General features: G+C 42.5%; 1 protein-coding gene across 2 annotated transcripts; it reads left to right on the top strand.

Moving 5' to 3' along the window:
- The first annotated feature begins 11,239 nt into the window (after nucleotides 1–11,239).
- TNIP2 (TNFAIP3 interacting protein 2) lies at nucleotides 11,240–20,377 on the top strand. 2 transcript variants are annotated; one of them, XM_027891420.1, is made up of 6 exons: nucleotides 11,240–11,731; nucleotides 13,773–14,078; nucleotides 15,920–16,003; nucleotides 16,517–16,798; nucleotides 17,161–17,280; nucleotides 17,767–20,377. In XM_027891420.1, exons 1-6 carry the CDS (start codon nucleotides 11,285–11,287, stop codon nucleotides 18,046–18,048), a joined length of 1,521 nt encoding a protein of 506 aa, XP_027747221.1. In that variant the 5' UTR covers nucleotides 11,240–11,284; the 3' UTR covers nucleotides 18,049–20,377. The 2 variants fall into 2 exon arrangements, with proteins under 2 accessions (XP_027747221.1, XP_027747222.1); XM_027891421.1 differs by having other exon boundaries at nucleotides 11,256–11,353.
- Nucleotides 20,378–22,641: the final 2,264 nt, after the last annotated feature.

The raw sequence follows: 22,641 nt of genomic DNA, 5'->3' as shown, positions 1-22,641 counted from the left end.
AACTTTCATTTCTCCCAAATACAATGCGGCACACAGATTTTAAACAAAAAACAACAGCAGGCACATGGCAAGTAAAATAACCCGAGCTTTTCTTGGGGAAAATAAAATAGAGCGAGTGCCATAAGGTCCCTTCAGTTACTCTGTGCTATGAGCAGCAGCTCAGACATTACAATAAGACAGTTCCTTATAAAGATTTGTGAATTTATTCCATTATGAAGTTTGTTTGCTCCTGCAGTCTGATCTCTGTTATCTAGTCTCCTTCTGTGTTAGCATGTTCCTGGGTGCCTTTGGGGGATAAAATGACTACATCTTTAAGAGCATAATTAGGGGACTGTTTGCTCAATGGTCAGACAACACGCACAGGACTCTGATAAGGATTTTCCATTTCCAGTAGCCTCATAAGCAGCCTCCTGCGAAGGAGGAATGTGCTGAAAGGAGGAGTAGTGCCCAAACCCCTGTGCCAGGGCATGTGCTGTGTGCCTCAGGCTATAAACTCAAAAATCTAGAGGATACAAAGCAGTACTTCCGTTATTTTTGGATACCTTAACAAACCAAACAATACCCCCCCCCCCTCAGCACCTCAGGGCTGCAGCACAAGCTCTGAATCCAGTGCACCAGGATCCCCACAGCGCTGCTCAGGCAGGGACCAAGGCTTTTGGCCTGAGCTTAAAAGCAGCTGCAGGTTACGTGTGCAGTACTGCTTGAAAGAGAGAAAGTTAAAGCCCCTTGCATGAAAACTAAGGATGTGAACCAAGGACTGGCTGTGTATATGTAGTTTTTAAGCTGGATGCTGCATCATGTGGCCTGGGAAGCAGGGCAATCTGCCAGCCCGATTTCCCAGGAGGAAGATGTGTGAAGAGGGGCCATTCTCAACCCCTTTTGTTAGACCCCCATCACTACAAGCTTCCCTAATGTTGCTGAGTGGGGTTTCTCTGCTTCGGCAAAGGAGGAAAAATATAGAAAAACAGTCTTTTCGAACAGTTTGCTCCACGTAAGTGGCAGGATGGCTCCTGCATATTAATCCACTACATCACACTTCGGATCACCACCAGCCAAGAGTACATATTTCACAGAATCATGGAATTCTTTAGGTTGAAAAAGACCTTTAAGATCATCGAGTCCAACCGTTAACACAGCACTGCCAAGTCACCACTAAACCATGTCCTTAAGTGCCACATCTTTTAAATACCTGCAGGGATGGTGACTCCATCACTGCCCAGGGCAGCCTCTTCCAAACCTTTTGGTGAAGAAATCTTCCCAAATGTCCAGTCTAAACCTTCCCTGGCACAGCTTGCATCAAATACACGTGGTGCGGGTATTTCCCAGTTTGCCTCCATACCAGTTGCTACACGCACATGTCTTCTCATCTTATCTTCTGCAAGAATCAAATAACATCATATTACTTTCAAACGAGTGATGCACATGCCAGGAAAATGCAGCACACCTCTCACACAAATCTGAAATGAAGAACCATAAAAGGCAGAGATTAATTCAAATTACTCAGCATCACCCTTCAGAAGTAACAGTAATAATATGCTTTCGCCAGCCCCAATCATACTGAGCACGCTACTCTTTGAGAAAGGGATCACTTCCCCATTCTGTCACATCTCATGATGTGTTTAGCTAAACCCATCCAGTCAATGAACAAGCCAAATGGGGAATAGCCAGTGACACTCTCAGAGAGCTGGGGAGAATTATGGACACCATCCATTTCCACACATGGGAAAGCCTGTGCACACAAGGATAGGAACAGAGGGGTTTGGAGAGGCTGGCAGGGCCCTTCTCCATTATCGGCTCTCATGGATCTTGAAGACTCCAAATTTGTTTGAAAGACTAAAACCATAGCATGACAGATACGAACCAAATCACCATCAGGCTGACTCCTCTGGCGAGGCTCCCAGCATTTGTGCACCAGTGAGGAACAGCCCATGAAATTCCAGGCAGTCCCTGCAGCTCCATAGTGGAACAGCAGCATGGGGTTTACAAAGAACAAGCAGGGATGGTGCTTCTCTGCCCCATGCAAAGGCATCTCTTCTTTCCAGTGGGGCACCTGAAGGAGCACAAGACCCTCAAACTGCTCCCCTCACGGAGTTGCTGGAAAACCCCTTTTATCACCGTGGTTCTCAGACAGTGCACAGGAGGGTCAGCTTCTCAATTCCCTTTGCATCTGCCCAAGAGCATTAGATCCCTCTTCTGCAATCCCATGTATAGGCTGCTGCAGGAATAAATACATAGCGATCACCCTGGGGATAACAGCACTTTGAATATCAGAAGAGTTACAGAAAAACCATTGACATGACAGGTATCATGGCTCCCTTGCGGCAAAACCATCCTGGAGTTGTTGTGGAGATATGCTGGTAGATTTTCAAGGTGCTGTTCTGGCAGAGACTGGTCCCATTTGGCTTACATTGCTCTGCAGGAAATGTACTTCTGAGAATTTTGCTGAGGTTGGATACTTTATTTATAAAGATGGGAAAAGGAAGGGCTGGAATTTATCTTTCAAGTGTAATGTTCTAGTATAGATTGACATTAATGCATGGGTGAACCTGGAAAGGAGACAAATTTTCTTTTCTGACTATTCTAAACATAATGTCTTCTATTAGCAGTACTCATTAACAAACTCCGATGCTGTTATTATCAGCCATTACATCTGGAAAATTGCCTATTCTTTTCCAAAGTCTTTTCAGTGTTTTTTAGTTTAAGCATTTTGTGCTTCTTCAGCTCATAATCTTTTGATATTATATGCAACTTTGAACAAACCTCTTGGTATCTCACTGCTTTCAGGTCTCCTCATTCCAAAATCGAGAAAAAAAACTTCCTTGCCTGCTCTCATTCTATTAAATGAAAATTGCAAGAGCCATGTAAATGTATCAAATATTGGTGTCTTCCCTAACCTCCTTTTGGAATAACACTTCTTGTAAGGGGTTTGGTTGGGATGGAGGTAATTTTCTTCACATGGTGCTGTGTTTTAGATCTGAGACCAAAGCATTGCTGATAACAGGGCAGTGCTGCAGCTGCTGCTGAATTGTGCTTGCACAACACAAAGGCCTTCTTTGCCTCTCACTCTGCACCCAGGGAGCAGGCTGGCCGTGGGCAGGAGGCTGGGAGAGGGCACAGCCAGGACAGCTGATCCCAGATGTCCAAAGAGATTTTCTGTGCTATTCAATGCCGTGCCCAGCAATAAAACCAGGGGTGGGTGGTGTGTTGAAATGAGCCATTACTCAGAGGCTGCCTGGCCATCCAGCTGCTGGTTGGAAGTGGTGAGAGATCACCTTTGCACCACTTCTTTGGTTTCCTTTTCTGTTACTAAACTGTCCTTTCCTCAGCACACAAGTTTTTCTTACATTTGTGGCGCTGATTTTCTCCCCCATCCTGGAGCGGAGTGAGTGTGTGGATGGGGGGGCCTCATCAGCCAGCTGGGGTCAGCCCATCACACTCCTCTAGTACCTCTGAGAATAAATAATGCTCAAAGCACAGTTTTGTTCTCAACAGCTAATCAATCATTTGTCTACTCTCATTATCACGCAAGTGAACTCCTTCAGTTCACTTCCTTTAAGTTTACAAGAAACCTATAATTTTGCCTACAGGAAAGAACCATGAACCAAGAGTCCAATTCATTATCTGGCAAATTCAAAGCTTTTCTTTCATTCTGAGACACTTCCTGAACAGCTCACAGGAAATAAGAGATGGGGCAGATTATGTTTCATTTTTTAAAGCTGTTGGGTCAGCTAATGGCCATCCCCATTTGATCACCAAAAATACTACAAGAAGTTGTTTTATCTAAAAGTCACAGCGCTGATGGTGCAAATGTGATATCTATATATAACAGAAGCAAAGTTTGTAGGGAAAGACCATCTAAACTAAGGAAGTAGAGATGATCTCAAAAGATCTTTGGTTTTTTTCCCAGCTATATCAGAGGATCCAAACAAGAACAATCTCCCTCTAAGCCCTACCTGTCTTTTAGCAACATCTCAAAGTTTTTTAGAGGGTGCAATTTCAGTAAATGCAAGATCACACCAATATTATAAATAGTTCTCAGAGAAACAGTAATATTTCCAAAGTCAATTATATGAAAACTGTGACTTGAAGTTCAAAACCAGTGTTTCTGAAACCAGTCCTTTTGAAGGTGTCTGTGTATCTTATCTGCACACACTGGAACTGGAATGTCACAATTATACTAAATATGACTTACTTAAGACAAGCTCCCAGATAAGTTCAGTAGATTAGAGTAGTCCAGATAACAACTATTATTTTGCTTATGTAAGGCCTAATACAACTAAATTCCTCACAGCTGACTTCTAAGCATTTCAGTCACCAGCTGATAAACGTGTCAATTAAATGGTTGTAATGGGTCATTCTGTTAACCAGTTTGAAGTAAAAACTTTGAGATTTTGTCTTAAAATGAAGTAAGGATAAGCAAAGACTGAGTATGATCTTCATTCCATGGACCAAATACTGAATATTCTGCAGCCTTTTTGCCTTTAAGCTATCTACAGCGATGTCACTGTTGTGTCAGTAGTGGAAGATTCAAACAGCAAAGCAAACCAAGGTGCTGTAAGACTTACTCAAAGTCAAGCAGCAAAATCAAGGCAAGAGACACCAGAAATCAGTGTCAATCAACACTCAAACTCACTCCATCAGATGGTGGCCTCTCCATTTGTTCAGTTAAATATATTAGTGGTTCTCATCAGAAACTCGAATGAAAACCATACATCTAGGATTCCCTGAGGTCCTTCTTCTACAGCTTAGGGCAAGAAGATAGTAAAGATTTTGCCAAACAGCCACCTCCCCTAAAATGTACATTAAGCCAGCAGCAATCATAACATATTGCATAAATATAACATAGTTAAATGGAGAAAAGATTTAATTTAGAGCTAAAAAGATTTATTCCTTTAGAAACAGGCATTTTGACTGTACCACAAGTGTAAGTTCCAGTGTCACTTGATAGCTCATACAAATTCAGTCGTGAGAAAAGCTGCAGTGGCTTTTTTTCTCAGGAGTTATCACTTTCAAGAAATACATTGTTTTTTCTTATGGTTTCCTGATTTAATCTCCTACAAGCCATACATATCTGCATGTCCACTTTTAACTCACTTATTGGGCCAGGGCTGAGCAGAAACTGATATGCAGGCTCCTCAGAAATACTGCTTTCCTTCTTCCATTAATTCTGTTTGACAGCAAGAAGTTTCAAAATGCTTGTCTGCTTCAAGTACGATCTAAGATAGAGAACATATTTACTCTTCCATATAGAAAAATACATTTGAACAAGAGCTGAAGTTTTCAGCAGCTGGTATCCACATGGCATGAATTCTTCACTTCAGTCTACAAAAGACTGCATTCATGACTTGAATATAAAACGCTGCTGAAAGCTGCTTTCCCCTGTCCTGCCAGAGCGGTTGGTGGATTTTCTGCTTTACAGAGAGAGCTCCAGAGGAACATTAGCTTTTGCCTCTCAACTGGACACTAATCAGAATTTTGGGAAATGTTGCTATTTCTGGAGAATTGGTGTGAAGGAGAGGAGTGAATGGTGGGGTAAGGACACTTCCACTTTCTTTTTCTAGTTACTTAATTCCTCCCACCACTTCTTCAACATTCTAGTTCTGAAAACTATTTCAACATGTAGTAGCAAGAACATTCTAAGAAGCCTCCAATATTTCTTTTTCCTAATTTAGGTATAGAATTTCTACTCAACCGCAATTTCTTTTGAGGTTTCTGACAGTCTTAGAAAATCACCTTTCCCAATCATCCTTTAAAACAAACGTTTAAAATAAAACATATAAATGAGAAATTTATCTAACCAAACTCTAGAGGTCCATTTGCTCTCTAGATCAGAAAAGCTAAAGATCAGAAATGTGTAAACTGATTTTTTTCTAGTGGTCTGGATCAGAGACATCATGAACACTGCTTTAGGAAGCTTCATTAGACAACATTATTATATCAAAAAAATCCACAAATAATTCGGTTTGTTTCCAGTCTTGCAAGTGAATGCCTAGCATTTAGTCATGCTTAAGTATGTGACTTTTCCCACTCAAATTAGTCATACTTCGTAATTTTATTTCCCCCCCTTCAAATTAGCTTTAAAACTGCCTGGCCTTTGAGGAAAGACTAATAACAGAAACCAGAAAGCTCACAGCACTTTATATTAAACAAAGCAGAAAATCCAATTAGTATATATTGAACACCAAAAAAAAAAAAAAAAATCAGTAATATGGCTCATATGTTAAGAAGTAGGGGAGTTTTTCCTGTGACTCAGAGTAAGATTTATCTGCAGCGTTTCAAAGCATCAGATTTAGGAAAAAAAATGGCATCTCTGACACCTACAAGCCAGCGTATCCTGCACTGCTCACCAGGAATAAATAGAGAAAATAACAAACAAATAAATAAATAATGGGCAAACCTCAAAATTTTATACAGTACAAGCTCATAGAACTTTCTTCTAAGTAGGAGTAGTGACTATAGTGGTCTAAGCCTGTGAGTACGGAAATGGTCTCCAGCAGTTGGTAACTTATGTTCAGCAAACAGAGGGCTTTGTACGTTCCTGTAAATAGAATCACAGCTCAAAGATCGGTGATGTCAAGGCAGAGTTTCCTCAAGGACTGAGCACACTGCTTGAACTTCTCGGAGCAGAAGATAGCAATAGCAACTGAAATAAGTTCCAGTTTGCACGTTCAGAGCCAGTGAACTGGCACTATTGCACCACAGGCAAACAGAGGAGAAACTGAAAAAGTGAGAATATTCATGAGAAATTAAAGCAGGGCCTGAAATGGCTGAACATGCGGAGGGGATATATAAATACCTGTGAGCCTGCACAGGAAGGTGAACTGCAGCAAGGAGAAACAAGGCATTACACAAACCTGTTGCCTGGGTATACAGACACGAACAGGTCAAGAGGCCCGTGAGAGATCTGTACAAGTGCATATCCAGCTAATCAACCAGCACCTCATAAGGATGAGATTGAATCACCTCAGGCCACACAAACGTGAAAGCAACGCTTCTCAGGGAAAAGCACAAGGGCTGCTTTGGATCTGACCAATGTCATGGCCCTTCATGGCTCTTCACTCCAGTTATTTCAGCCTTACTGTGATTCAGAACATGGGTCCTGGGAATCTGCCCTATGCATGAGAATTGGTTTTGACATCCTCCAAAGTTCAAACTGAGCCCCCCCCCCCCAAAAAAAAAAAAAAAGCGTGGAAAAACTTACATTAGAAATAAATTAAAAAACCTCTATGTCCCCTAACTAAATATTTTCATGTGTATAAACAGAAAACAAGACTAAAAAAGGAATGTTGTGATCCAAGTCAGAGTCTCCATATGATGAGAGATGGTTGCCTACGTAGATCACAGCAATGAGTTCATTCATTTTGGGAATGAGTTCATTCATTTTGGTAATCCTGGAAGCCCTCCAGCTAACCCCTCTCTGAGTCTGTCATTCCAGCCGTAGAACATGTAGAACATTACATCACCAGAACACCCAACAGAGTAATGTAGGTAAAGGATGTTTAGCCCTTCCCATGTAAGAAGTGTAAACATGCCTGCAGCTCATAATTATTGTTGATCTATGAGTCACAGAAGCACCAACACTCCTTGCTCCGCAGGAAAATCAGATTTTTGGATGCACGTAGAGTTCTCAGGCAGGCATCTCATGTAGCAGTGAGTGTATCAGATTGTTTCATTACATGATATTTTTTTCCCTTTTGCAATGCACAATCAACAGCAAAGGAAATGTGAACTGTTATTGCTTTTTTCAGCCTAATGCAGCCAGGGCATCACTCGCTGCTTTATAATCAGTTCTGCTTAGGTAAAAGAGTTCAAAGTCGTGTAACACTTCATAAGTGTCATTATGTCATGACTTAGTCTCCAGGACAACTAGTGGTGACAAGACCACAGGGTAAACCACAGTTTGATTGTTGGAACATCTGGAGTTCACAATTAAAAAAACATAGTTTCTTACAAATTGAGCAGATGTCACTTTTTAGAAAATGACAGACCTCCCCAATACGTTGCACAGCTCCTTGTTCCACAGAGAATTACACTTTCAAAGACTCCCGTGATTTGCCCTAATGTTACTGAGTTAGAAATGCTACATTCAGAGGAAATATTCTTACCGGCTCTACAAATAGCTCATGCTTGAAAACGAGATCTTAAATATATCTACGTCTATGCACGCTTACCTAATCTAACTATACTGTTCACCTTTCTTCCCTCCTGGTTTCCTGAGATCTGCTTCACCTCCTTTTTGTTTCTAGGCAATATCTAATCACTTTTGTTCATATACTGTATGACGTGTCTCACACATTATGAGTTGTGACGTGCACAGAATTACCTATTCAAAACAACTTTGCTAAGATTTCTTTAACAAAATATTAGATTAAATTTTTCCCTTGTGTGTTTAATATCCTGTTACATCGTTTACTGAGAAAGAGTAAAGTGAACTTCAGCTTGTGTTTCCCGTTGAGACCAGTAGGGTATGGAAAACAAAGGTTTTTTCCTTATATAAAGTCGTGCAGAGCATACCTCTTGTTCACGCACTTCTTTTCTGACCATAATTACTGTACTTAAAACCAAAAAAAGGAAAAGCACCCACAAACCTGCTGCTTTATCAGCAAACTGGGTGAACAGCACACGAGAGGCAATCCAGGAAAAGCCAGGTACACTGAGAAACATGTCTTAAGACGTGACTCAGTGACTCATTTTTTGGCACCAGCTTCTTTTACTGAATTCCCAGGAATTCCTCTGCATTTCAGAACTGACAAAAGGAAACAGTCATCTATGGGCATTCCCAAGAACATATGGGATCAGTTTCTTACTCAAGACTTACGCAGGTCAAATTTCCCTGAACTCAGTGGTGCTTTCCTCAGGGGATTGCTGGTTTTATCCACAGCACTATTCGTGCCAAGTTTTCAGGGATCGGATGCGAAGCTTGATTTTAATACACTGATACACTGCTACAAACACAGCTGTATTATAGAGGATTCTGTTTGCTAGCTCACTAAATTCCATGGTGCTCGGTGTAAGGGTATCACTGCCCCATCTGCAAGCACGGGATTGCCGAGTTTACTTGTAATTTGCTATTTGGATTGGCAGGAAACCAAACGTTTCTCCATTTACAGGGCTTCATCATGCCTTTCTACAAAGTGTTTTGGCAGTCTGCAAAAGCAGTCTTGCTCCAGATTTTTCACTCAGCTCTGATGGTAGCACAATAATGAAAATGTAACACTATATTTTTTTCCCCTTCTCCTACCACTGTACCTGAAAATTTAAAGTGCAGGTATTTTAAAGCAGGAACTTTACCTTCTTCACAGCAAAATCAGTGTCTTCAGGTTGTAGGATATAACTCTGTACAAGTAAAAAGTCAAAAATTGTATTGCCTCACCTCCCACATAGATTTTTCACTGTCCTTAATCATGGGTTATTTACATTATTTATTAGATGAAATGGCAGATATGCCAGAGACTTGTGCCACAGACAAGTGTTTTTACCCTTTTCTGTCACACAGGATCTTCTATGCACATAAAATTCAGTTATATTTTCAGAAATAGCTAAGCTTATAGACCATTTTGAATCTACTACTCCTAATATTTTGGATAAATCTTTCTAGCATAATTAAGATGACAAAATAATGACTTTCCACCTCAAAAAAAGCTTAGTTGAATCACAGAATAATTCAGACTGGGAGGGATCTCAGGAGGTGTGTTGCCCTAACTCCTGCTCAAAGCACTTTCAGTGTTTGATTACCCTTGAAAGAAAAATAGTTTTCCATGTACTTGATTGCAACTTATCTACTTTGAATCTGCACCCATGCTCTTCATGAAAGGCTGAAATGTTCTGTCTTGTATTTCATATGCACCAGTACCATGAGGCTTTTGATCCATCACCAGTGCAACTGACTGTCTCAACTCTGAAATTCACCACCTTCTCCTTCCATCACGTTCCCATGCCTGTAAATTCTTCCACACAAATTCTTCTTTGATGTATCTTTTTACCCTGACACCTGCTAACACAGGAGGCTACTCTCTATCACATCAATTAAAGTCTTCTCTTTTTGCCCTCTCTACCACTTATATGTGTTGAGTTTCACTTGCTCTCCGTTGGACAGTTGTGCTTCTTGGTCCAGAAGTATCTCCTGTGGTTGTGCTGAACCTTGTGCAGTAACACTGTGTGCACACAGAGCTTTATGTTGTACACATTATTAGGCACATGCATACATGTACGTGCACTTAATATTATTACAAGCAACAGCCAAATGTAATCTGGGCTTTGTTTTGGTACTGGGTTAAGGCTTTTTCTTCCCACGCTGTTCCACCAGAATGGTAACAGGGACATAAGTATACCAATCCAAAATATATTCTCAGTCCATTTTACCGTACTCTCCTCCTCCTATGAGAAATACATCAGCGTGACCTCTCTAACAGCAAAAAAGCTGGGTTTGCTCTCATCAGCTCATCCTGAGGGTATAAACACTGTCTGGCGACACGAATTTTGATGACGGAAGATTCTGGTCTCTTTCGAGGCCTTTCCTAAGAAATCCGCTCCTCAAAATCTGCACAGGTAGGCGGCTTTTGAGGAGAGATGTGCTGCTCTGGGTCCGGAGCCACCCCCGTGCCACCGGTGTAGGTGCAACACACACAGAGAGCACATTTACCTGGGCGCTTTTCCCCCTGCTGCTGCTCCGGGGGCCGGCGGCATCGGGGATGCGGGTGCTCCATCCCGGCCGGTCCCGGGAGGCGGCGGAGCTGGGTGAGGGGCCCGGCCCGGGGCCGCCGCCGGCGGGGAAAGTCCCTTCCCGCGCCGGGAATTCCCGCAGCGGCGCCGGGAGGACGCCGCGCTCGGGGCTTTCGCAAGGCGGAGCCGGCCCCATCCTCCAGCTCCCCGAGGGACCTTCGCCCCGCCGGGACCCGCCGCCCCGCTCCCCCTCCTGCCGCCCCTCCTGCCGCCGCCTCCCCTCATCCCCCCCTCAGCACGGACTTCCCCCATCACGTCGGAGCCTCCCGCTCGCCCCGGGGCTCCTCCTTCGCCCCCAGGTTTCTCCCCCCGCCCCCGCTGCCTGTTCTCCCGTTCGGCCCTGCCGGGGTTCCCCCGCTGGAGCTGCCCCCGGGGCCAAATCCCGGGCTGCCGGCTGGGGAAAGCGCTCCCCGCCCGCCCGGGGCTCTTCCGGGGGCGGGGCGGCCCCGCCCCGGCCGGGCCGGGCCGGGCCGGGCCGAGCCCTTAAAGGGGAGAGGCCGCGCCCGGGAAGGCGGAAGAGTGGAACTGCTGGCGGCTGGGCCCTGCTCTGCCCCGGGGTTTTATGCACCTGTCCGGGTTACTGCTCGCCCTGGAGAAGGAGGAGAAGGGACCTGTCCCGGCCATGTGCTCGGTCAGCGAGGGCGGCAGCACAGACCCCTTCGTGGCCCGCTTCAGGCAGGTGGAGGAGGCGCTGGAGAAGCTGCACCGGGAGAACAGGAGCCTGAAGAACAAAGTGCCTCGGTACAACGCGCTCTGCACCCTGTACCACGAGTCCGCCCAACAGCTGAAGCACCTCCAGCTGCAGCTGGCGGCCAAGGAGGCGACGATCCGGGAGCTGCGGGGCAGCCTGGCCCGGCAGCCGCAGCCCCCGGCGCCGGGAGAGGCGGAGGCGGGCGCGGAGCCGGCCCGCTCGCTGGTGGAGAGCCTGCTGGAGCAGCTGGGACAGGCCCGGGAGCAGCTCCGGGACAGCGAGCGGCTCTCGGCGCGGAGGGTGGAAGCGCTGAGCCAGGTAAAGCCTCGGAGCGCAGGGAGCTCTCTCTGGAAAGTGAGGGGTTTCAAGAGCGGAGGATGCGGGGATTCTGCTCCCGGAGCGCCCGCTCGGGTGATGGGAACAGCTGGGGGCGCGCAAGGGACGCGCCCGGGGCGGTTCAGGAGCACAGACGCGGGGAGTTGTTCGCACCCTCGCCAAGCGATGCTGCTGCCTTGTACGGGACTTGCTTCATCATCGCTGTGTGCTCACAATTTTTAGACCGTGCCCGAAGCAACTTCTGTATCCGACAGAAGCTTCCATTGAGCCTTAAGTTCAAAGACGTTAAGTTCAAATCCTAATTACTTACTGAAGACTACTTACTGAAAATCATTATCAGATGCAACAGTTTTCTAAGATGATGCCACCAGTTTTTCTATTACAGTGTAGTTTGGTTTGTTTTGGGTTTTTTAAGTGCTCTTAATAAGGGATTTTTGTATTGACATTAAGGCAACATTTTTACACTTGGAGAAGTATCTGACAAGTCTGGATTGTGAGGGGATAGACAGGGAAATTAGTATCGTTTTTGACAGAAAAAAGTCTCAAAACTGCATCCCTCCCATCCACTCCAAGTGCTGTTTTGGTTACTGTCATTAAGCCTTTGCTGTGTCCAGTTTGAAATACTCAAAGCATCTTAAAGCATTTGTTTCCAGATGAAGCTGCATGAAGTAATTTCCAAACTGAGAAACAGTACTTAAAAATGAAACGAGTATTTTTGTCATAAGTACTCTCTTGACCTAATGCTTATACAAAACATTTTCCATATATGACACTCACCTAAAATACATTTTAAAAAGTTCATGTTTGGAAATTTGTTATAAGAGATGATGTTATTAACACTTTGCAGACAGGTGACAAACCTGTGGTATCTGAACATATTTTGAAGGCTGATGCTGAGTACCTTTGGCATTTAGCATGATGCTAAAGAATCTAAATGTCAGTAATAAGAACAAGTGCTATTTCTCTATGTTAGATGTTAATATTTATTTCTTGAAAGAATAAAATTTCATACTGAATCAGAACACTGAAATAACTGATAGTAAAAATAATAACTGGAATTGTAGGCTGATAGCTGTCTCATGGTCTGTGCTGGCATCCAGGGCATCCTTGGTTCTGGAGGGGCAGTGCTGCTGGGGTTTCTGTTACCAGCATCTGCTACTTCTCGAGGGTATAGAGCACCAAGTGTTTGACAAAGTCAGGACTGGGGTATTTCAGGTGAATGGAACTACAGATGGTTTGCCTATCAGCCAGCAAGCCTCTTCCTTCTCAAAACATCACATCTGCAGAGGTGTTACCTTAACGCAGTGTGGATGCAGAGCTTCCAAACCAACAAGAACGTGCAGCAACAAGAATGCAGGGTTGTTTCCTAAGGGTGTGTCAGACCCCCTCGAGTACCTTGGAGAGTCAGCAATGGCCAAACTAGAGCCATTGCCACGCAGATTTTCCGTTTGCTTGTGCTTTCCTTACTGTTCCCACCTTTTCTTAGGAAAGCAAAGTTGCCCTGTGTGCTACCTCTGCTTTATCCTTGTGACAGTGCCAGGCAATAAATGCACTGCACTGGGTTTTGAAGATTTTACAGGTTTTTTGTTGTTGTTGTTGTTGTTGTGTTTGTTTGTTTGTTTTTTGAGGAAAATCTCCACTATCTGGTAATTTAGAGTGCAGGACCTGTAAGCATTTCTCAGTCTCTACAGTTATTCCGTTTAAAATACTTTGTTTCTTGAAAGTTCCATCTTCAGTTTGTTGCTAAATTCATAAATATTTCCTGAATTTTGCTGCTTGTTCCTCCATTCTATGGACTAGAAAGTACTTGTATAGCTGCCCAAGAAGATTCTGTGTGATCTATCAGTTCCAAGGTCCTGTAATTATATAGAGATGAATTGCAGGGTTTTTTTAATTTTTAGGTACTTTGCAGTGAGTGTAAGAGCAATATGGAATTACTGCAATAGGGAATTCAATCTTAGACATATTTTGGCTTTTGAGCTTACTTTGCTTTTAAGTAACTTCCCCTCCCCCTTCTGTTTAGGAAGTACAGAAGTTGAATCAGCAGCTAGAGGAGAAAAATGGAGAGATACAGCAGATGATAAATCAACCCCCATATGAAAAGGAGAGGGAAATCTTACGACTGCAGAAGACCTTGGCAGAGAAGGAGAGGGCTCAAGCCACCAGTGATGTTTTGTGCCGTTCACTCACCGACGAAACTCACCAACTTCAACGCAAATTGGCATCCACAGCAGAAATGTGTCAACATCTGGCAAAGTGTCTAGAGGAGAAGCAAAGAAAAGACAAGGGGAATTCAGATGACCAGATACCTACTGAAAGATCTAATCAGGTATTTTTATAGCTACTACTAAGCTTCTTTTAAGTCTCATTAGCTTCTGAGGTGTTAATTAAAATATGATGGTTGTGACTGAGGAATGGTGAGGCACATTCCTTGGAACAATTTCATGTAGGGTGTAAAGACTATCATGGCAAGCTCTAAATAATTCCAAGTACCAAAAATTTAGGACGGAAGCGGCTGTCTATCACTATAACTTTGGCTATTTCATCTCATCATTGGAAGCTTTTTTTTGGGAGGAGAAGAACTTGAGAGGCTCCTTCGACCTCAGCAATTCCACAACTACAATTCTTCTCTCCACATAGAGGAGACAGTACCTTTCTTATACCACCCTGTGCTTCTGTGCAGCACTAGATGGTGCTGTGCTTTTGAAGGTGATCTCTCCTGATTACCTATTTAAGCATCAAAATCACAAAACAAAGTAGAGATATTTCAAAGTAGGATTTATATGAAGAACTCTATAGCATGTGGTCTTCTCAGATCAGGATTTGGCTTTGCACACAAAGTACAGGCCTACAGAAAGTTGGTTAGGGAAGAATGAGTCAAGGTGTCTTACCTTTTTTGGGTTTTTTTTTTGGCTCTGGGGTTCCCCCTGGCATCCCAGTGCAAGGCCATGTTTCTTTCCAGAAGGGATGTTTAGAAAAAAATGCTCCACAACAGGACAGTGGCACAAACACTACTGTGGAGAACAAACACCTGGGTTTTGGTGTACTTTGCTAATGGCTCTCTGCCTTTGCCACACCATTACCTCAGCTGAAGCTTTTCAGCATAGGGTAGAGACAGATCCTGTTGTTCTGTTGCTCCAGAAGTCCTGATGGCTTTGAGTCTTTAGGTAGATCATTTTAACACCATAAGGAAATAACATTAGCAGTGCTGCCTCAAATAACTCGTCAGAGTATTGAGGAAGGTGCTACAGCCAGTTCTCACAAAAAAGAATAATTCTGTCTCATGCTCTTTCTGCTCTGTGTTGGTACTGCCTTTTTTCACATGACCACTCATCTGTGCTGACGTGCTCACCTCTACTCTGTAAAACATCCCAGCAGTGTTGCCAAAGAAAACTTACTCGTGTTAAAGTTACCTATGACAAATAGTCAGAGGTTGGGTAGATAGAAGAAAAAAGGACTTTGTTAGGGACTCAAAGCATTTGGTATTTTTGAGGAAAATTTACACGTATTTTACGTGTAATTGATAGACAGGAAACTTGATTGACTTTGATATATGTAATAAGTAGCTAACCTTGTACAGCGGGGACTTCCCTGTTGAAGAGGAGAAATTTCAGATGCCATTACTAGCTGATTCTAGGGAATTTTGAACAAAAGTGTTCTATATTACTCATGTGCACCGGGGTTTTTTTAAGCAGATGTCACAACTGTAAAAGAGGTATCATTTTAGTCAATTATTTAGCAAGCAGGGTTTTTTCCCCCTCAGTAATTTCTTCCTAGTGCTGGCCAAAATTGACAGTAATAGCAGAGCAAGATGAAGGCACATCTCTGCCTTTGTCATGCATTCTCCCCCTCCAGACAAGTGGTTTTCCAAGGAGTTTTTGTAACCCGCTAAGCTCTGTTGTCATCAGGTCTATTTAAAAGCAGTACCAAGGTGGTAAAAATCTGAGTACAGTTTTTCTAATTAATAATAATAGCTGTTGGCTACACTATTAATATTTAGAAACACACTATATAGAAATAAATAGACCTAGATATATTTCATTATTTCATTAATAGTAAATAGTTTTAGAGGAATTTAAAGAAAAAGATTATTTCCAGTTTAACAGCATAGCCAAATAGCATCTGGCATTTTTATGTCCAAATAACACTTACTATATCTGCAAATTACAGCTTTTAGACAATGAAACTTCACTTCAAGCTCTTATCTGCAACCTACAAGATGAAAACAGGATGTTAAAACAAAAAGTAGCTCATGTGAGTACTTTCATTTTGTTTAAGAATTGATTATTTCGAAATACAGTAAATTTGGGATAAGGCCTGGTTAATCTAATTAAATGGCAGCCTAATGTAAGGTAATTTTTCTTAGTCCCTTCAACATAGTTTTTGTTCCCTTAGCTAAGGACAACCTATTACATTATTTTTAACGTACCGGGTTTTCATTGTTAAAAATACAGCGTGGAAGATTCTCGTGTTCCTTCCATGCATCAGCACTGCACCCCAGGAGAGCGGCACTAGGACCAGGGTGACCACCAACTCCTCCCATTCCACGTTATTTGACACTGTCCCCTTGGACTGTGAGAGGGGAAAGGGACAGGCTGCCTGTGAAGAGCCTGCCTTACAGCGTGGTACCTCCTGCTCTCCCGCTCAGTGGTCAGGCCAGCATTTTATATTATCTTGTAGAGGATTTACTGCACGTAAAGACAGTCTGTGAAAGCTTGGAAGTTTGTGTCTTCCTGTTCTTCATGTCTCTCCTGGGTCAACTTTCAGGTGGAAGATCTGAATGCCAAGTGGCAGAAATACGATGCGAGTAGAGACGAGTACGTGAAGCGACTTCACTTGCAGCTTAAGGAGATGAAGACACAACTGGAGCAGCAGCACGGCGTGGCTCCAGCACAAACAAATTCTGACCTGATGCACAAGGAGATATTCAGGCTAAACAAGCTACTGGAAGAAAAAATGAATGAATGCATAAAAACAAAGAGAGAACTAGAGGACATGAAGAAAGCCAGTGAGGGAGATAACGAGCGCATACAAATGCTGGAGCAACAGGTCATTACATTTCTTTTTTCCTAGAGGTGGGAATTCTTAGTTTCTTCCCAGACCACTGAAGCTCAAGAGGGAAAAATGGATTTATTTTTTGGACATTTGCCACTTCCCACATTTGGCTATCCAGATACTTAACAACACAGATTTAAAGGCAACTTGCTGCTTAAAACAATGGCATGTGGTTCTGCTGGCCTTAATACAAAATATGAAAGACCTGTAAGAGAAATACCTGTGAAGTACAGATATGATAGAAGATAATATTGAGATTCTGGGAATAAGTAACAAAGGAATCACAGCCTCAGCTTTTCAGTCTCATCCATGGATGCTCTAACTTAACAAATATTAACATGATAATTCTTTTTCAGGTCCTGGTTTATAAAGACGATTTCACATCTGAGAGATCAGACAGAGAACGAGCACAGAGCAAAATACAGGAACTTCAAGCAGAAGTTGCATGTTTGCAACACCAGCTAGCAAGAAGACAGGTAAGAAAGCAGCATGCTACTTTTTCAACTAAAGCATGTCAATAGGATTCTGGACTAAAATACACTTTAAAATATATTTTTAAAAAAATCTTAGTACTTCTAAAACCATTTCCGCTCAGTGCAGCTGTCAAAAACTTACATTATTTCATAGTCAGTTCTAGTACATGCTTCCCAGTACAGATGTAATATCCCTTTCCAGTCTATTTTCCTTCTATTTTTGGATTGACATAGTAAGGGTGAATTCTTGGAATGAAGGGGACAGCTGTGACAGTGGCATTTTTAAAGTAGCACACTGGCTGTATTCTGATTTTTCTACAAACCTTCTTTACAACTATATTAAGAACACTGCAAAACCTGATTAATATTTTATTTACAAATATCTGATAAATACTTGAGCAGTCTTTCAGATAAAGGTGATAAAATATCACCTGTTAAAGGACATCTTTTCACTGCATCGTTTTCAAGAGCTCTTCTTTCTCTTTCCAGGACTCAAGAGACACAAGTAGTCATTTCAGAGTTCACACTGGTAAAAAAAATCATTTGCACCCACAGACGAATGTGGAACATCTGCAAGGCAGCAGCCCAGGCCAAACAGGCACGAGAAGAACACCTTCACAGTCTGAACAAGCTTCTCCTCCTGCTGACAGTGGAAACTCGGGATCGGAAGGCAGGGCACAGGGTGAACTCCGATGCCCTCACTGCATGAGGTTTTTCAGGGATGAACTCAGCGATGAATTCCTCAAGCACGTTGCTGAATGTTGCCAGTGACCACGGGCTGTGAGGGGGTGTAAGTCAATCACTACTTTATAGACAGAAAACTTGGCTCTATCCACATCTCCTACAGTCCCCGACCAGAGTCATTCAAATGGAGAGCTCTTGGGAATTAGGAGAATGAACAGCATCTACCTCTTGCTTCATTTCACCTTCTCTTGGACTGTATGAAAGGCCTCAAGAGAAAAAAAAGTGTTTTTCTGAAGAATTATTTTTGACAGCTACAAGGAAGAAGGCAAGCATAATGCAAATTCTACTACAAACTAAACTGAAACCTGCAGTGGGAGTTCAGCTTCAGAGTGCAGCTTGACTCCTATTTGGGTTCTAATTCTCTACCACAGTCTGATGGCTTGTGAAAAAAATTGCTGAACTTGAAATTTTCCTCCTCTTCCAAAAATGCAGCCTGAAGAACAGGGAGCGATGTTTTTACAAAAGATAGGAAAAAAATCTTACTGTGCTTTATCTGGATTAAAAGTGAAAGTATTTTCTTGTCTATTGATGCTGAACTTTCAAACATATCATCTGAAAATCCTTGTGTTTAACTGAAATCAGAAGAAGTGAAAAAACCATGAAAGGGCTGGTTATTGACTAGAACTAGCCTGTCTTTTTGCACAGAGACAAGGTACAGGGATATTTATATTTTCTGTGCCATAAGTAACTATTTTACAGATTTGTAAATGTGTATTTGTGTAATTATTGATTATATTCCTATTTTACCTAAGGATTATTTTTATAATAAAAGTGATTGGGCAGTTGCTTTACTACATTAGTAAAGGGGTTGAAAATCTGTCTTTCAGTGTAAGTATTTAAATGTGAAATAGTCCCAGTGGCTATATTAAAGGCTAATTAAATGTCACTGCTTCAGATATGACTTATTTCATTACTTCAATGATATCCCAGCTTCTCAGACTATTTTCAAATATGTTGAAAAAAAAAAATCACTCTGAGCAGAAGAATGACCTTTCAGAGGCACAGGAACACGTTTAATGTCCTACCTTGCCACACATCTATGACTATGCCAATGCTATCTTAAATTTCTTCTTATCTTGTCTGCACTGCAGAGAACTACAACAAATAGCAGGGGGCTGTTTCGAGAAGAAGTATCTGAAATTAAAGTTTACAGACATGAGAGGGCCACAGTTTTTTCCAGCCTTGGCTCCAGGTGTTTCTCACTGGGCAAGAGTTGGGGTTAAGGATGGGATCCAAAGTAAAGGCCTGCTGCAACCATGACACTTCATCATTAAAGAAAACACTCCTGTCTTCTGCTTTGCTTTGTTCCCTGTTCTACACCTTAGGAGGATTGTGGATATTTTTCTGGATATTTCCTTTTCAGGATCCTGTTGCAGCCCTAAAGGAAGAGAGTGGTTTATGCCACTATTGCCTTAGGTGGGATAATACCAAAAAAGGATGTCTGGGCCATTGCACTTGAATGCTGCATGCAATGGTTATTATTAATCTCATCTACAACTGATTGATTACCTGTGATTGATTACTAGCTTGTTTTAACCAACACAACATGCAGAGATTTTTTTCCTTTTTTTTTTTTTTTTAATGACCATTTTTACATTGCCTTTTAAGGTCCTAAGAGATCAGATGCAGCCCACAGAATATAAGCTGAGAAACATGATTAAACTTCCTGTGGCATAAACTAATCTTACTTTTTCTGACTGGTCTCATTAAACAAGCCTGGTTTACAGCTTCAGTGGGTATCAATGTGATAATTGCCAGTGATTGATACAGCAGAATAGGCACTTGATTTTTTTATTGAGTCACCCTACAAGGCAGTTAAAAAAACAAACCAACAGCAAAGCAAGTTAAATCTTGGCAGTGCCTTTTTTTAATTGCAGAGATGGTGACTGCTTTAATATACATCAGAAGCTGAAGTCTGCTATAGGTTTCCACTATCATGTGGGTAGAGTTGGACAGACTGACTTACAATTATTAGATATAGATGCAAGAATTAGAGACAAGAATCTGCAGTACACAGAAAGTAATGGTACCTGTTCTTGTGGATTTAAGTTCTGTGAATTATTCTCCAGTCAAAGCAGAGGTTGATTTCATACTAATCCTGGGAAAGGAGGGCACTTCAGTGCTGGGAGACTGGATATACCAACAGTGAGAACAACACTGGACCAACAAACACAAACAAGTGAAGTTATAGATAAGCACAGATTACAGCTACCACCTAAAGCAATAAACACTGCAATAAATCATGACTGGAATTTGACTACCTGTGGCAAAAATCTAGGACAGATCTGTAGGATTTCTGTACAAAATTACCTCCCTTCAGAGCTGTTTTACTTCACCGTTTTCTACTGAGGGTTTTTTTTTTTTGTTTGTTTTGGTTTTTTTTTTCTTTTGGCTGGTGAAAAACCCTAACTATTTCTTTCTTGCTTTGGCTTAACCAAGAAAACAGTTACACTGTGAAGAACTACCAATGTCTAACGTGCAAATGTTTGCTTCAGATGATAGGGCATAAACGATTGCTCCTAAGAAAAGTTGTCTGTTATGCAGTGCTTTGACTTTTACACCAAATTCCCTGGTAGATCTCTTGAAGAAACACTACAAAGTCTTTACTTGCCCCCTCCTCACCAGGCAAAGCACACATACCAAGGCATCCCCAGCAACTCCCACCATGACCTACATTCATTCACAAATCACATTCCTCAACTTTCAGACCAGAATGCATAAAACCTGTCAGGTCCACTGCCCCAACACTGAAATGAGAGCAGCCACGAGTTTCCAGCATTTTTGAACCCTTTAAATTAAGGAAAGCTCCTTCTGGCCTCTCACTGGTGTTCTCTGCCTGTTGGATGGTCACCAAATGTAGTGTGTCTTTCTTGGTTAAATGGTAAGAACAACCCAACTTCTTTCCTAAAAGAAAGCAATAAAGGCACAATGAGTAAGAAAGTAACTGCATACAGTGAAAGGAACTTCAGCAGCATAAACTTAGTGAACTTTCATTATCCATTTGTACTACGCTGGTTCACAGAAACACACATCATTTGTAAAACTGCAGGGACACTTGTACTCACACAAGAGACTTCTGAAATCATACAGAGAAGTTGTATGACCCAATGGGGCTCAGTTCCTTATTTGCTGTATTGGTAACAGAAGGCATCCAAGAGAAATGAACCCTGTTTTCAGGGAAAGTTAATGCCCATTGAGGCTTGTGTAAATCTATCACTCAGGTGAACCATGCCTGTACTGCAGAGGCACGACAATGGTAGAAGACTGACAGAGGTCCAGGACTGCAAGTGCAGGGAGGCTGAGAACAGGCCTCTCTTCTGGGACCTGTGGGAATATGTCTTAGCATATTAAGAGCTGCCAAGATGGATTTGTCCAACTACCTTCATGATTAGTCCATCCCTTCCCCTAAAATTCCTCCTTCAGTAAATGACCTTCTCTCAGCTCTACAAATCAACTTGAGTTCAGGCCCAGGGCAACTCAGAGCTCCTGAGCAGCTGCCTCCCCTCACCAGCAACGAGGTGTTCAGAGTGTATAACCTTCAGCTGCAGGTCCTCATTTCTCCTGGGCCTAATTAGAATGTATTTTGTTTGGGATTTTAAAGTAAAGGCTGTTTACTAATAACCATGTTGGTTGCCATGCAGAAGTAGGCCCTCAGCACACAATCACGACAGCAGCTGTAGGCAACACTGACTCACTTAGAAAACACAGCCACAAAAAAAGCCTCAGAAGTTGGTCTCTACCCCAAAAGCCCAAGGGAGACAAGATCAACAATGGTGCTGTCTCCCACAGCATGGGCCGTACAGAGCCTAAAAAGCTTCTCAAATAACGTGCAACTTCTAAGGCAACGTCTGCTTCCCCCTCCAATGATTTAGGACATCTTTTAAAACAAGCTTTAAATGATGCCTCAAGATTAGGTGCTCACTAATAATAGAACTGACTGCAAGAATAAAATTTATTCAAAAAGCAGATACCTATGCTCTATGATTTTTTTTTAAACTTCCATTTCCTGTGGCTTTGCTGCATGTGTATATATAGAAAGCAAGGGAAATTCCAAATAAGATGCCACACCATTATACTCAGAACAGCAGTGCTTCTCATTCTAAAAAAGGGAAGTCTCAAATGCTTTTTCTACAAAATCTATGTGAATTCAAAGTATGCTGTAGTAATATTTCATAGTACCATGCTCCAGTAGCTATCAGCTGGGGGGAGGGGGCATTTCAGCTTAAAACCTAAAGAATAAGAAATACTTCTGAAGCAGCAGGTCGGCCCAGCAGGACCTCTGCAGAGGGACGGGGTCTCAGGTTAACTACTCCTGCCTTCTCACCTGATGCCTCAAATCCCTTGCTAAGGGCAAAGCACAGCCCAGCACCCTCACTGAAGTGTTCCCTGCCACAGGTGGGGATGCACAAGGTGCTGCAGTAACTGCTTACCTGGGGCTCCTGCAAGGCACCAACCATCCCCAGTGGCAGAGCACTTGTGTCTTTGCTCCCACTGCTGTTCAGTGTGTTCTTCTCATTTCTCATTAGTACATCCACTTTTTCCTCCTCTTTTTACACTTGCTGGCAAGAAGCTGCTGGTGCAGGAACACTGCACAGCATGAGATGGATGTAAGGTGTTGAT

The sequence above is a fragment of the Empidonax traillii genome, unplaced genomic scaffold (assembly GCF_003031625.1).
Source record: "Empidonax traillii isolate 1590-97213 ecotype Southwest subspecies unplaced genomic scaffold, ASM303162v1 scaffold321:size1084243, whole genome shotgun sequence".
Taxonomy (NCBI): domain Eukaryota; kingdom Metazoa; phylum Chordata; class Aves; order Passeriformes; family Tyrannidae; genus Empidonax; species Empidonax traillii.
The sequence above is the reverse complement of the archived record's forward strand: the minus strand, read 5'-3'. Positions and strand labels throughout refer to the sequence as shown.